General features: G+C 39.3%; 1 protein-coding gene across 1 annotated transcript in view; it reads left to right on the top strand.

The window, feature by feature from the left end:
- Nucleotides 1–7,561, top strand: part of MSANTD3 (Myb/SANT DNA binding domain containing 3) — a 32,285-nt gene extending 24,724 nt beyond the window's left edge. Inside the window, exon 3 of the mRNA XM_074196745.1 lies at nt 1,246–7,561. Coding sequence (XP_074052846.1) covers nt 1,246–1,655 — 410 coding nt within the window. The 3' untranslated portion in view covers nt 1,656–7,561. The remainder of the gene's footprint in view (nt 1–1,245) is intronic.
- The last annotated feature ends 7,713 nt before the right edge of the window (nt 7,562–15,274 follow it).

The following is a 15,274-nucleotide window of genomic DNA, read 5'->3' on the forward strand; positions in this document are numbered from 1 at the left end:
GAGGGCACAGGGGCGGCTAGGTGGTGTAGTGGATAAAGCACTGGCCTTGGAGTCAGGAGTACCTGGGTTCAAATCCAGTCTCAGACACTTAATAATGACCTAGCTTTGTGGCCTTGGGCAAGCCACTTAACCCCATTTGCCTTGCAAAAAACTAAAAAAAAAATCAAAACAAAACAAAAAAAACCCCCAAAAACAATAAAGAGGGCACCCTGATCTTCCTGCCACTATATAGTGAGAGAATAACCAGGCTGCATTTTTTATAACATCTCTTGATATTTTAGGCTTAGACTAATATATAGGGAATTATGAACTTGAAAGAAGACCCCTCTCTGCTATGAACTTCCTGTGTTACCTTGAATATGAGATGTGATTGTGATATATTTCACTTGAAAAGTGGGAAAAATGATGCCCACAGCTCCTTCCTCTGTCTCACAATTAGCAATGTAATACAATCATGATCAGGAAGCAACTTATCCCTAGAAATGTTATTGGGCATGTTTGGAATGTTCATTAACTTTTTTTAGCCATTAAGGTTGTTTCATTGCTTCATTAAAATGATGGATGTCTAGTTGATAGCTTGAAAGAATGAAGGTAACTGGGGCTCCACAAGACCTGACCTTATCTTAGACACTTCTAGTTCTGAAGCACTTTACCTCTCTCACCTTTAATTCTTCCATCTATAAAATGAAGATAGTAAGAGCACTTACTTACAGAGATGTTGTGAGCATATAAAGAAATCACATGTAAAGAGCTTTGCAATCTTTAGAGTTCTCTATAAATCTTAGTTATGTTGTGGTGGTTGTAAAATTTAAGAAGATTATGGGCCTTGGCCATAGGAAGCCAGGATATATCTTTCCTTTGATACATCCTGTTACTATGGGTGAAACCACTAAACACTCCAGTGTCTTAGGAAAAAAAAAACTATAAATTACTGACAAAGTTGTTGAGTTGCATCAAGGAGGATATTCCCACTCTAGAACTTCTAGACCTTACTTATACTCGCAAAAACTTTATCCTATGGAGAAAAGACTTCCTCTTGGCAACCAAAGATGTTATGTAAATCCATTTTATCTGATGGTTGTGGTTTGAAATTTCCATACCATCTGTTCCTTCCCATTCACTTTGCCTTGCATCACTTCCAGGACACTGTGGAATTGCTCTTCCTGATCTGACCTCTGCCTTTATAGCCTGCTGATACATAAGAGAACAATCTTTGACTGTTTGTTTTCTGTTCCTGTCTTTCAGAACCTTTTCCTGTTTCAAATAGAGAATTATGTGAGGAGGAGAAGGAACTAATTCACTTCCCAGTGTGTGAAGGGACCTCTCAACCTGAACCTTCGTGTTCAGCAGTCAGAATAACAGCCAATAAAAACTACCGGAGCAGAGCTTCTCAAGAAAGTGCTTTAAAAAAGATGCACGAGGAAGAGCACCATCAGCAAATGTCCATTTTGCAGCTGCAGTTAATCCAGATGAATGAAGTGCATGTGGCCAAAATCCAACAGATTGAAAGAGAATGTGAAATGGCTGAAGAGGAACACAGGATAAAAATGGAAGTTCTCAATAAAAAGAAGATGTATTGGGAGAGAAAACTTCAGACTTTTACCAAGGAGTGGCCTGTGTCATCATTTAACAGGCCCTTCCCCAATTCACCATAGAGCAAGGGGAATGGACACACACAAATGAATTCACATTTAATTAAGGTGTTTGGAAAAAAGGGTGTGCAAGATAAATCTGTGAATCTACCACTTGTCAAAGTTGGAATGAGACCAATTAAGTGTCTGAAAAGTAGTAACTTTTCTGAGATTGCATTCAGGTAACACCCACGACTTGCCCCCTTTCTGAATCCTTTATCTATAATCACCTCTACTAAGGTGGAAGAAAGAAGTAATTTTGGTTTTTGAAATTATAGCTATGTGTGATCATTCTGAACGTGATGTTGTCTTTAATTAGGATTCATACTGAAACTGTGGGTTTGTTTTTTTGGTTGTTGTTTTTTGCTCAAATACAAGATATTTATAATGTGACCATTTATTATTATCATTTGTATTATTTTTTTATAAACATCCAAGAATTTGTACATGCAAATGAAGGTTGTTTTCCTCAAAGGGATCCTCTTGGGAGGCCAAATACTTGGTCCAATGATTCTACCATTGCTCTGAACATATCTGAACCTCTTCTTATGGAATTACAGAATTGTGGCATGGTCTTTTTAAAAAAATTGTTTCCATTTTCATTCTTTTAAGTGAATTTGACTTTTTAAATACCAGTCAGAAATCATCTAGAGCCCGGACTAATGCTTGGGAAAGAGTGGCACAAAAGCAAAGCATGAAACAAGATCTTGGTTATAAGATGTAAATGATGGAATGAATCTGGAGTCTGCAGAGTAATGGAGGAAGATTTTGAAATAGCAATGAAGGACAAAGAGTGTATACCAAGGAGACAGTATAGTGAGGTAAAAAGAGTGGTGGGGTTCAAATCTTGCCTCTATCTGTGGGATCTTGGGTTCGAGGGGGATCACATTCTTCTTGGGCCTCAGTTTCTTCAACTATAAAATAAAGTTGCATTAAATGACCTTAGTCTATAACCTGAAATCTAGTTCTTCTGACCATGTGTGTCAGCAGGTAGCAGAGAGCAACCAGCACTGTACAGATGCACCAGGTGTCTTCCAAAGAGAGCCAGGATTATGTAAGCATAATAAAATGGACAGTGTGGGAGACAAATTTCAGATATTAGGGAGTTTATTGAGACAGACATATGGTTGATGGAAGGCAAGGGGGGGAGGGAATCTAAAGTTATGTGATTGGTCATCTTGGAAAGGTATTCCCAAAGAAAAGTTGGAATTCCCCCAAAAAGTTGGAATTCCCAAACCGTTCTGAGCAATGGTAGCTTATATCATTGAATAAAGTGTATGGTCTCTAGGGTGCTTTGGAAGAAGGAAGGTATACATTTGAGCACATTTGTTAGAATAGACTATTATTTTATAATTACATCTTGTATATTTTAAGAAGGCATTGTCCCCCTGGCAATGTTTTCAAGGGCTCCTACTTTTTCCTCTGGATTTTCCACCTACTTCTATAGTATTAAATTATTGATTTCCTTTTATTTGGGCTTCCAGTCACATCCAAGGAGAGACCCATTCGCCAGCCTTGCCAAAGGTGCTAGTTTATAGTAATGGAATAAAATGGTGCATATAAGAGAGAAGTGAACTGATTGTCTGCTTTTCCATCACAACCCATCTTACCAACATGGACTGATTCAAAAGAAACTTTGAGAAGTGCTTCCTGAGCATAAAATGACCATTTGGAGAAGAAAAAACTAGGACAAGCAAGGTGATAAACACATAAGAGATAGCAAAACTCAATCATTAGAGAACTGAACTGCTGATTGGAAGATTTCAGTTTCCGTTCTCCTTCCGTCCTTACTAGCTCTATGACCTTCAGTTTGTCACTTCACACCTGAGCCCATTTTCTCATATGTAGAATGAAGGGATTGGACTCAATGACCTCTTAAGATTACTCTTCTAGCTCCAAAACTACAATCCTATGACCCCTCTGAGCCTCAGTTTCCTCATCTGTGAAATGGGGTTAATAATGGTTGTCCTATCTACCTCACAGGGTGGTTGTGAGGAAGAGTGCTTTGTAAAGCTGTGAAGCACCATGTAATTGTGATCCATTATTATTATTATTATTATAAATTCTGAGGTAGTTTATTAGTTTCCCCAAGACAAAATTTCCCTAGGTTCTCTGTGATAAAATAAGGGATAATGAATGAAATATAATTGATGTGAACCCTATGGAGAGTGCTAGACTTGGGGTTAGGAAACCTGGGTTTGAGTCCACCTCAGACACTCACTGGCTCATTCAGTCAGACCCTGGGAAAGTCACTTCACCTTTATGAATCTCTGTTTTCTCATCTATGAAATGAGGATGATAATACCTGTAATCGCCTACCTCACAGGGTTGTTGTGGGGAAAGAACTTGGCAGATCTTAAAAGATATAACTGTGAGTTATTATCATGCTTAGCTTCCAGAGGACAAAGCCGTTTTGTTTGGAGCATCAGTATCAAGAATATCCTAAAACCACACATCTGCAGAAGGGTTGTGTGCAACAAGTCAATGGACTCCTGAGGCAACTGACATCTTCTGGACTTTGAATGCATCACTTGTTTTTTTTCTTTTTAAAAATTTTTTAATATCCCCCCAAATACATGCAAAAACCATCTTTACCATTTTTTGGAAGGTGTATCACTGGTTTTCATAGGACCCTAAGCAAACCCCATCCCCTTTCTTGACCTCAGTTTTCTGGGAAACTGGGAAAGGGTTGGACTAAATGACAACTAGGTAGTATAATGGATAGTGAAGAAGACCTGAGTTCAAGTCTGCATCAGTGAAATTGGATATATCACAACTCATAATTCCCCAAATTTCTTATCTGTAAAATTAGGGAGATTGAATTTCTAAAATCCCTCCCATTGCTAACATTCTATGCTCTTGGGCAAGAGCTTCAGAGTTGGAAGGAACCTTAGAAACCATCTAATCCAATTCCATTCATTTTATAGATGAAGAAAAGGGTTCAGAGATTATGTGATCTACTGAAGGTCACATCTTTATTGTTCATTCATTTCAGACATGCCTGACTCTTGGGACCTCATTTCAGGTTTTCTTGGCAGAGATTGGAGTGGTTTGATATTGTCTTCTTCAGCTCATTTTACAGATGAGCAAACTGGGGCAAACAAGGTTAAATGATTTGCCCAGGGTCACACAGCTAATAAGTGTCTAAGGCTGGACTTGAAATAGGGTCTTCCTAACTCCATACCCAGCACTCTATCCACTGCATCACATACTTGCCCTTTAGGTTGCATAAAGCAGTGAGATTTTAACAAAAGTTCTATGATTTCAAAGCCATTACTTGTTTTCACACTGTACCACATGTACAAAAAAAACCTCAAAATGAAAGCAATATGGATTTTTTTTTCTTTTGTTTTTTGGTTAAAGAGAAGCACATCATCCACTGGATGAGTTTTCTCAGCTTCTGTTTTTAGGACAGTCTGACACTGTGTATGTTTATTTGGGTGCTAAGACTGGTGTTAGAGCTAGGCATAATCCTAAATCCCAGGCAATTTGATTTATGAGGAAAGAATCATAAGGAGATATATGGGAAATTAGTGTGAAGTGACTGGGTGGATGAAGCCAGATTATGTGTTCACCTTGGATGCCAGACTGAAAATTTTCAGTAGGTAGGAGGGAGTCACTGAATCTCTTTAAGCTGAGAGCAGACATGAATAACACAGTGCTTTAGATAAATTCATCTTGCAATGATCTGTGTAATGTATTGGAGTAGGGAGACACTAAGGGCAAATGGTCATCTTTGCCTCTGCTGCTGGAATCATTTCATTACATTATCATGTTCCTCTCTGCAGCTCCTGATACTGTTTATATCCTTAGCTATGGCCACCTTTAAGTTCTTCATTCCCTGCCATCATCCATCACCACCATTACCTGCTGCCATTAGCTTTTGTGACCAGGCAGCTGAGCCTCCAGAAATTATGAAATGTTGATATTTTAAAAACATCTTTTTAAAAAGAGCTTTGAACCGAGGGAATTCAATGGAATAAATGTACAATTCATCACTATCTGTTATTCAGAGAACCTACGAAAGTGAATGTTTCCCTGATTACTGTTATAATAGTCATCTTGCATTCACATTAAAAATAAAATGCAGGACGGCTAGGTGGTGCAGTGGATAGAGCACCGGCCCAGGAGTCGAGTAAATGAGTTCAAATCCAGGCTCAGACACTTAATAGTTACCTAGCTGTGTGGCCTTGGGCAAGCCATTTAACCCCATTACTTTGCAAAAAAACTAAAAAAGAATAATAATAAAATGCGTTTTGAGGAAGGCACATAAATTTTTTTATGCAAACTGTTTCCACACTAGCCACATTTTTTTACAAAAGCAAAAAATAAATAAATAAAATGAGGAAAATTTTGCTTCACTTTGCAGGCATAGTTCATCAGTTCTCTCTCTGGAAGAGGATAACATTTTTCCATCATGAATCTGTTGGCATTGTCTTGGATCATTGTATTGATCAGAGCAGCCAAGTTTTCCCAGTTGGATCAGTGACCTCCCGGTTCTTCTTATTTCACTTTGCATCAGTTCGTATACTAATGTTTTTCTGAGACCATACCCTTCATCATTTCCTACATTACAATTGTATTCCATCATAATCATATACTACAATTTGTTCAGCTGCTCCTCCAATTGATGAGTATCCCCATTATTTCCAAATCTTTGCTAACACGGAGCTGCTATAAATTTTTTGTAATCTAATCTTTTTTAGAAAGGTAAGTGAATGAAGTTTTACTTTGAAGAGCCTCTATAGGGAAAATGGTTAACATGTCTGGTGAGTGAAGGGCAAGAGATCAAGGGAAAAAAGAGACTTGATAGGTTAAAAACTCACAGGCTTGAAAAGAAGAGGAAATGCATTTTTACTGACACCAACTCTTGCCAGTAACCTTCCTCTTGCTTTTATACCCTATGATACTGACATTTTTTTGCTCCCTTAAAAGAAATATAATGAGGCAATTCTACTTTAAGTTTCAATGACTTAGGGAAGAATAACATGCATCACAGAATTGTATTTCATAACATCTTGGAAGCCTCAATATCAAAGCGTATAATCTAATTGTATCTCACTGGACCCCTTGGATTTCCTTGGTCTCTTCTCTGTGACTCATTCCTGGATGATCATCCCATTTTCCTCTTCACATCCCTTGATGTCTTCCCTATTTATCTTCTCTTTCCATTTTTATATGACTTCCTTTTCTTATTTTCATTTCCCCAGTCTCTAGCTCAGCACTGTTTCCCCTTGCTTAACATGGCTCTCAATTCTTCCACATCTAGGAGGTCAAATTACTGTGTGTGTGTGTGTGTGTGTGTGTGTGTGTGTGTGTGTGTGTGTATGTGTTTAAAATGAGATTGTATATTCGTACATTTAGTATGGGTGGGCTGAAGGTGACCCTTGCAAGAACCAAATAAATGGGATCCTACTGTATTGTACCAACACTTATGTCAGCAAAATTCAAGAGCTGTTGAAAGCCAGGGAGGGAATATTGGGATTGATGGTCGCAAATTCTATTCTTGAAATTGTGCCCTTGAATGCAATCTAATTTTTCTCTACTGTGTTTTTTTCATTAGTGAAATTGGTGTGATGCTTATCTACCTCCCATGAATATTGTTAAGATTAATTAGTTGATGGTGGCAAAACATTTTTTATAATAAAAAGTGTTCTAAAGTATGTGACATCATTGTAATGCTAACATTCACTACTAGTCTAGTCTTTCTGTGTTCCTTTTCCCTGTTCTAGCAGCATCACTGATGTGCCCACTTTTTAAAAACTCAACATAGTTTTGTGCAGTTGTACACCCTTACCCTCTTCTTCCTATTGGGGAGGCTGAGACTGGTAGATTGACTTTAGAAAGCTACAAATCTAAAGTTGTTGGGTAAATACCAGAAGTCAAGGACCACTAGGTTGCTAGAGGAAGAGGGAGCCAGCCCAGTTCAGAAAAAGGCAGCAGGTTAAAGATTCTAGGGTGATCACTACCTCAATGGAACCCCTTAGAGGCCAACTCTACTTTCAGCCCAGATGAGATAGGAAGAGCCCATGTCCCCACCAAAAAAAATATGACTTACATGTAACTTATTTTTACACATAACTTTTAAAGGACAGTATAATTTTATACTGAATAAAGACAAGTATATCTGATAGGCTTCTGAAATAATTGAGAACTCAGGAGCAGAGCAGTCAGCTTATTACAGTTCTGTGGTAATCTCCACAGGACTCTGGATAGTGGCTTTCTTGTTATTTATGTGAGAAGGGTGACTCAGTTACTCCCTTAGCACAATGAAGATCTGGTTGGACTAGTAAAATGTCTGAAGGTTTCGGGCTTATAAATATTCTTAATATCAACCTGGCTTAATACAATTTTGTTTTTAAAGCAATGGACTGGGAGATAGAAAGTCTAGGTTTGACTAGATTCAGTACTTACTGTCTGACTTCAGGGAAGCCACTGAAAGTCTCTGAGCTGAAATTCTCTCCTCTATAAAAAGAAGGCTCATCCTTGCAGTGTTTACCTTTATTGTGAGCCAAATACTTTGAGGATGGCAAAGTACTTTGGAAACCTATAGTAGTCACCTGGAAGTCCAGATTTCAGATGTAGATTTTTCTGATTTCTATTTTGCTGCAAAGCACAAGATGAACTCCTTGGAAGTTGAAGAGGAGGAGGGAAATCCTTTTCCTCTTCTTTTTCTGTTAGTTGATGGGTTTTCTAATAGTGGGCTAAGTGAAAGTACCTAAGAGGTTCTTTTGAAAATCATTTAAGGGGGCGGCTAGGTGGATAAAGCACCGGCCCTGGAGTCAGGAGTACCTGGGTTCAAATCTGATCTCAGACACTTAATAACTACCTAGCTTTGTGTTCTTGGTCAAGCCACTTAACCCTGTTTGCCTTGCAAAAAAAAAAAACCCTAAAAAAAAAGGAAATGTTAAATTTCTGTTAGAGGTTAATAAAAATAAAAGACATAATTTCTTTAAAAATAATTGAAATATATCCATGGACCTTGGGGTCCCTACCTTGAAAAATACCAATTCACACATAACTGTATCTGATCATAATTACTCTGGTCTCAACCCGCCCTCTTGATATTTACTGAGATAGCAAGCAAGAAAATTCTTTTTTTATATTTAATATTTATTTATTCTCATTTTGTACAAATAATGTTTTTATACCTTAATAAAATATTGTTGTTCAAGATTAAACAAAATACCCCCTCCCCCCATAAAATATAGACTCGCTTGAGCGATAAAGTAAAGGGGAGAGGAAAAAAAATTTTAAAAATAATAGTAATAATTGTAGGTATGGCCAGGTGGCGCAATGGACACAGAGCACCAGCCCTGGAGCACCCGAGCCCACATCCAGCCCCGTACACCCAACAATCACCCAGCCATATGACATGCAAGCCATCCCAACCCCACTGCCCTGCAAAAACTAAAAAAAGGAAAAAAAAAGACCCAAAATAAAATAAAATAGTAATAATAGTAGGGGTAGCTGGGTGGTGGACAGAACATTGGCCCCTGAGCCAGGAGCACCTGGGTCCAAATCTGGCCTCAGACACCCAATGATCACCCTGCTATGTGGCCCCAGACAGGCCACCCAGCCCCATCTGCCTTGCACCCCCCCTAAAATAATAATAAAAAATGTGCATGAGTCTTTGTTCCAACACCAACAACTCTGTCGTGGGTGGATCACATTCTTTATGATAAGTCCACGGCAAAAGTTACTTCCATATTTTTCCAACATTGCCATTGCTGATCGCAACTCCCTCCTTTTGTTTTTCTCTACTACCATGTACTATATTTTCTCTCTCCTTTCACTCTGTCTCTGCTATAGGGTAGCTGAGTTGTGCAGCAGACAGATCCCTGGCTCTGGGGCCAAGAGGCCCTGAGCCCCCATACCACCCCTTACGCCCAGCATCCACCTGGCACTATGGTCCCGGACAGGCCATCCAATCCCAGCCCCTTGCAAGAAGTAAAAAGGAAAATGTGTTACATCTGACCACTCTTCCCCCCATGGACCATCTTCTCCTCCATCAATCACATCCCCCCCTTCCCCCTGTCCCCCCTCTCTCCTTCTTACTCCAGATGTCTATGCCCCATTGAGTATATATGCTGTTTCCTCTCCTAGCCACCTCTGATGAGAGTAAAGATTCCCTCATTCCCCCTTGCCTTCCCCCCTTCCATATCATTGCAATAGCTCATTGTAATAAGGGAAAAAATCTTATTATATGAAATATCTTGGCCTATTCCCCCTCTCCTTTTTCTTTCTCCCACTACATTTCCCTTTTTTTCCTATTGACTCCATTTTTACACCATATTTTATCTTCAAATTCAGCTTTCTCCTGTGCTTCAATTATAAAAGCTCCCTCTACCTGCTCTATTAACTGAGAAGGTCCATATAAGTATTATCAGTGTCATTTTTCTATACAGGAATACATACAGTTCATCATCATTAAGTCCCTCATATTTTCCCCTTCTCCAATCTCCATGCTTCACCTGAGTCCTGTATCTGAAGATCAAATCTTCTGTTCAGCTCTGGCCATTCCAACAGGAACATTTGAAATTCTCCTGGTTCATTGAAAGTCCATCTTTTTCCCTGGAAGAGGACATTCAGCCTTGCTGGGTAGTTGATTCTTGATTGCATTCTAAGCTCTTTTGCCTTCTGGAATATTATATTCCAAGCCCTACAAGCTTTTAATGTAGTTGCTGCTAAGTCCTGTGTGATCCTGACTGCAGCTCCATGATATTTGAACTGTGTCCTTCTGGCTGCTTGTAATATTTTCTCTTTGACTTGGGAGTTCTGGAACTTGGCTATAATATTCCTAGGGGTTGGGTTTTTGGGATCTCTTTCTCGGGGGGATCGGTGGACTCTCTCCATTTCTATTTTGCATTCTGCATCTAGGATATCGGGGCAATTTTCCTGTAGTAATTCTTTGAAAATGATGTCAAGGCTCTTTTTCCTGATCATGACTTCAGGTATTCCAATAATTTTTTAATTATCTTTCCTAAATCTGTTTTCCATATCAGTTGTTTTTCAATGAGATATTTCACATTTTCTTCTAATTTTTCATTCTTTTGGTTTTGAAGTATTGAGTCCTGAATTTTAGTAAATTCATCAGTCTCCTTAAGTTCTATTCTTTGTCTGAAGGATTGTTCTCCTCAGAGAGTTTTCTTATCTCTTTTTCCATCTGGCCAATTTTGCTTTTAAAGCATTCTTCTCCTCTATAACTTTTTGAACTGTTTTATCCATTTGACCTAATCTGGTTTTTAGCATGCTATTTTCTTCAGCATTTTTTTGGATCTCCTTGACTAAGCTGCTGACTTCATTTTCATGTTTCTCCTGCATCTCTCTCATTTCTTTTCCCAATTTTTCTTCTGTCTCCCTCATTTGATTTTCAAAGTCTCTTTTGAGCTCTGTCATAGCCTGAGCCCAATTTCTGTTTTTCTTGGAGTCTTTAGATGCAGGAGCTTGTGCTTCCTCATCTTCAGACCAAGTATTTTGATCCTTCTTGGGCTCATTTGCAAAATATTTCTCAATGGTGTTCCTCTTATTTCTCTGCTTGCTCATTTTCCCAGCCTGAGCCTGGTTTTGGGGTGCTTCCTGAGCTTTTGGGACACTCCCATAATGATCTCAGTGTGTGAGGCTCTGTCCTCCCTCCTGGTCTGTGAATGACCATAAGCGTCCCCCTCTGCCACAGGGCTGAGGTGGGGGGGCCTGCTGTTCTATGGGGGGGTCTAGACTGCGATCAGAATGTGAATATGGTCAGAGCCCTAGAGCACTGTTCCAGGGGCAGAGCATTGCAGTCTCTCTCTTCACTCCCCTCCCTAGGTTCAATGGGCTCATGCCCAGGGGGCTCCTGCTTACTGGCTCCACATGCTTCTGTTTTCTGGATGTGGGCTTCAGTGGCCACAGCTGCTGGCTGTGTGCCCTGAGGGCTGGGCTTCACATGTCCTCTTTCCTGGGGCTTAGGTCAGGAAACTCCCCCGGCTGCTGGGAGCAGTGTCTTCCAGTGCCCTGGGGCTGCCTCCAGGAGGCTGAAGTTCTTTCACTCTCGTGGGCCACCCCTCCGGCGGGCCGCCCCTCCGACCCCAGGGAGCAGAGCCTTTCTGCTCTTTTCCAGGTTACCTTGAGAAGGAGAACTGCCTCACTGGGTCCCTGTGTGGATTCTGTCTCTCGAAAAATTAGAGTCCTTAGTTTCGAAGATTTATGAGAGAGCGCCTAAGACATGATCTGCTCTTGTCACCATCTTGGCTCCACCTCCTAAAGAGGCTTTTTCTTAAGGAAAGCAGGTCATAAACCCAAACTTGGGGCTTTCTGTTTATGCCTTACTACATAACTTGTACCTAAAGTGGATGCTACAGCCCTAAATGTAATGGAGAAGACAAGCCTTCTCATTAACCTGAAAATTCTTTTATATTGCAGAACATGCTTCTGTGAGTTGCTACTGGCCATTGGCCCCAAAATCGAGTTCATAATTTCAAAATTTTAGAGAGTGCTGCTTTCTTATATTATTCAACCTGTTGGGTCCTGAAATTTATTGCTGATATTGGATACTAACCTTTAAAAACATTCACACTAAAAGAATTTGACCTCAAAGATACCTTGGAGTATAGCGGTAATGGAGAACAGTGGTAATGGAGAAGAGGAAAAATAGGGTTAGAGGTTTTAAGGCACTGAGAAAGATATAAAAGATTATGATTAGATAAAGGAAGTTCAGAATTTGTGAACAAGACTTAATTTGTGAAAAAGGACTTGTAATACTTGTGGATGAGGATAAGTTCAAGGATTTTAACCAGCTCTATGACTAGCTGAAAATGGACTGAAGAAGGTTAAGGGAAGTAAAGGGTATTGGAGTGGGGTCCCAATATATATAACTATACATATACATATATGTGTGTGTGTGTGTGTGTGTGTGTGTATGTGTGTATGTATACATACATACATACACAGAGAGAGAGAGAGAGAGAGAGAGAGAGAGAGAGAGAGAGAGAGAGACTGCTAATTGGCATAGTGGATATAGAAGGATAGAGGGCTGGGCCTGGAGTCAGAAAGATCTAAGTTCAAATCCAACCTCAGACATTTACTAGTTGGGCAAATCACTTAACATCTGTCAGACAGGTGAAGGAAGGGAAAGAGTTAAAAAAAATCACAAAGTTTTCAAATAGGAAATTAGAACAACAGACGTAGTGATGGCTGAAGAGAGAGTTGAATGTAGAGAGAAATGTAAACGAGTCAGTTTTGTAAACTTTTGAGTTTAAGGTGCTTAACAAGACACCAACATTGAGCGGTGTCCAAATAACACCTGGAAATGTTGGAATTCAGGAGAGAGGATGACGATGGAGATAAAGATTTGGAAGTCATAAATAGTAGACTGACAATATAAAAATGAATGATACCAATAAAAAAAAGAATGTGGATTAAAAGAAATAAAAGAGGATCTAGGGCAGAACCTGAGAGAATGTTCATTCTTAAAGAGTAAGGAAAAAGATCAAGGGGTTAGAGACAAAGGAGTGTGTGTGTGTGTGTGTGTGTGTGTGTGTGTGTGTGTGTGTGTGTGTGTGTGAGTGAGGGGGAGTTAACCAAATGTAGTTGTCTGGATTCTGTTACTCAATGTGTCTTAGCAGAAAAATGCATCAGTTATAGCAGCTAAATTACATTGTGTGGCCTCGGGTAAATTACTTCTTCCTCTGAATAATTGCTGACATATACACAGCACAGCAAAATTTTCAAAACAGAATAAAGGTTCCCAAGTTGGAAGGAGCCATGTGACTATCTAAAGCAACCCACCCAAAGAAGAATATCTAAGATGATCCCCTTCCAATCCCTGACAAGTGATCCTCCAGGTCTTGCTAGAAAGTTTTCAGTGAGAGGAAATGCACTACCTAGAGGCAGTCTGTTTTATTTATGGACAGCACTAATTGTTCATTAAGTTGTTTTTTTTTCCCCTGATGTAAACTTAAATTTGTCTCCCTTAGATTTGGAAGTCATCTGTTCTTCTGAATTCTGCCCTCTGGAATTAAACTGTGTAAGTCTAATAAATAACAGCCCTTCAAGTATTTGAAGACAGCCATTATGTCTCACCCTAAGACTTTTCTTTAGACTAAACATGCCCAGTTCCTTCACAGATCATCAAATGCCAAGGAACTTTTTTCATTCTTTGACTTTTCAGTTTTCCAAGTTGCTACCCTCTGGAAACTCTCCAGTTTCCTAAAATGTGGTGCTCAGAACTGAACACAATACTCCAGATGTTACCTGTCTAGGACAGACTGTTAACTTCCACCTTATTCCTATAAGCCAGGAATTCTTGACTTTTTTTGTGACATGAACCCCTTTGGAAATCTGGTGAAGACTAGGAATCCCTTTTCTCAGAAGAATGTTTTTTAAAGGCATAAAATTATGCACATAAGGAAATTATGCACAAGGAAAACTCAGTATACTGATATATAGTTATCAGAATATTTTTAGAAAGTTCATGGACCTGAGGTTAAGAACTTCCATAAGCCATGATTCTATTATTGCAGCCCAAGAATGCATTAGCTCTGGGAACTGCTTCATTTGGCCCCCCAGAATAGATCATGAGTACAATTATACCCATTTTACAGATGCTCAGAGAAGTGACTTGCCCATGATCATATAGATATCAAGAATTCCATTGTGAGATTTGAACTAGGGCTTCCTCACTCTAAGTCCAACTGCTTTTCTTTCACAATATAACCTGTGTTATAAACTGTAGAGTTGCATGGAGGAGTGAGGGATGGTTTTTACCTTTTCTAATATCCTCAGCATTTAACACAGTTCCTATTGATTATCCCAATAGGACTTTTCCCCCTAATATTCTAATTTTAATTAATTTGACACCTCTATGTCCTCTCTAAGGAATTACCCTAAGATAATTATAGAATTATTAGAACTAAGATCCAGCCCAGTTTTTCATATTTCTATGACAGAATCCAGTAGTGTGAAATCTCTTCTACTGAAACAGCTTGGTTTCACAGTTTCACATTGACATTTCTACCCTAGACATTCCAGAATTCTGCTGGCATCCTTCAAGGAAGTAAAAAGCACTACTTTGTTCCCATCTGAATTTTCTAGGGAAAGATGAGACCGGTTGATGTCTCTCCCTTGTCATCTCTTCCTGGCTTCTCTGGGTTCTTTTGCATCTACACTGAAATTCCACCTTCTGCAAGAAAACTTCACTACCTTAATCTCAGTACCTGCCTTTAGAGACTACCAATTAATTTATCCTGTATATAGCGTGTTTTCGTCTCTTCCATGAGATTTTGACCTACTTGAGTGTTGTTTTTCGTTTGGGCCTTTTTTTTGGGGGGGGGGTTATCACCAGCACTTGGTAAAGTGTCTGACACAATGTTAGTAGAATAACAATTAGTTGCCAAATCCTGTCAATTCTACCTTCACAACATTTCTCCCAGTTTCTCTGCCAAAACCCTAATTTTGGTCTTCTTCCTTTCTCACTTGAACTATTACCATAGATTTCTTTATTGGTCACATTGTTCTATTTCCTCTTCAACCTATCCTCCACACAACCAAAATAATTCTTCCTAAAGCACAGGTCTCTGTGTCATTTCCCTGCTCAAAAACCTTTGGTGACTCCCTAATACTTCTAAGGGGATAAAATACACACTTCTTATTTTGGCATTGATGAT

This window comes from Macrotis lagotis, chromosome 8 (assembly GCF_037893015.1).
Source record: "Macrotis lagotis isolate mMagLag1 chromosome 8, bilby.v1.9.chrom.fasta, whole genome shotgun sequence".
Lineage (NCBI taxonomy): Eukaryota > Metazoa > Chordata > Mammalia > Peramelemorphia > Peramelidae > Macrotis > Macrotis lagotis.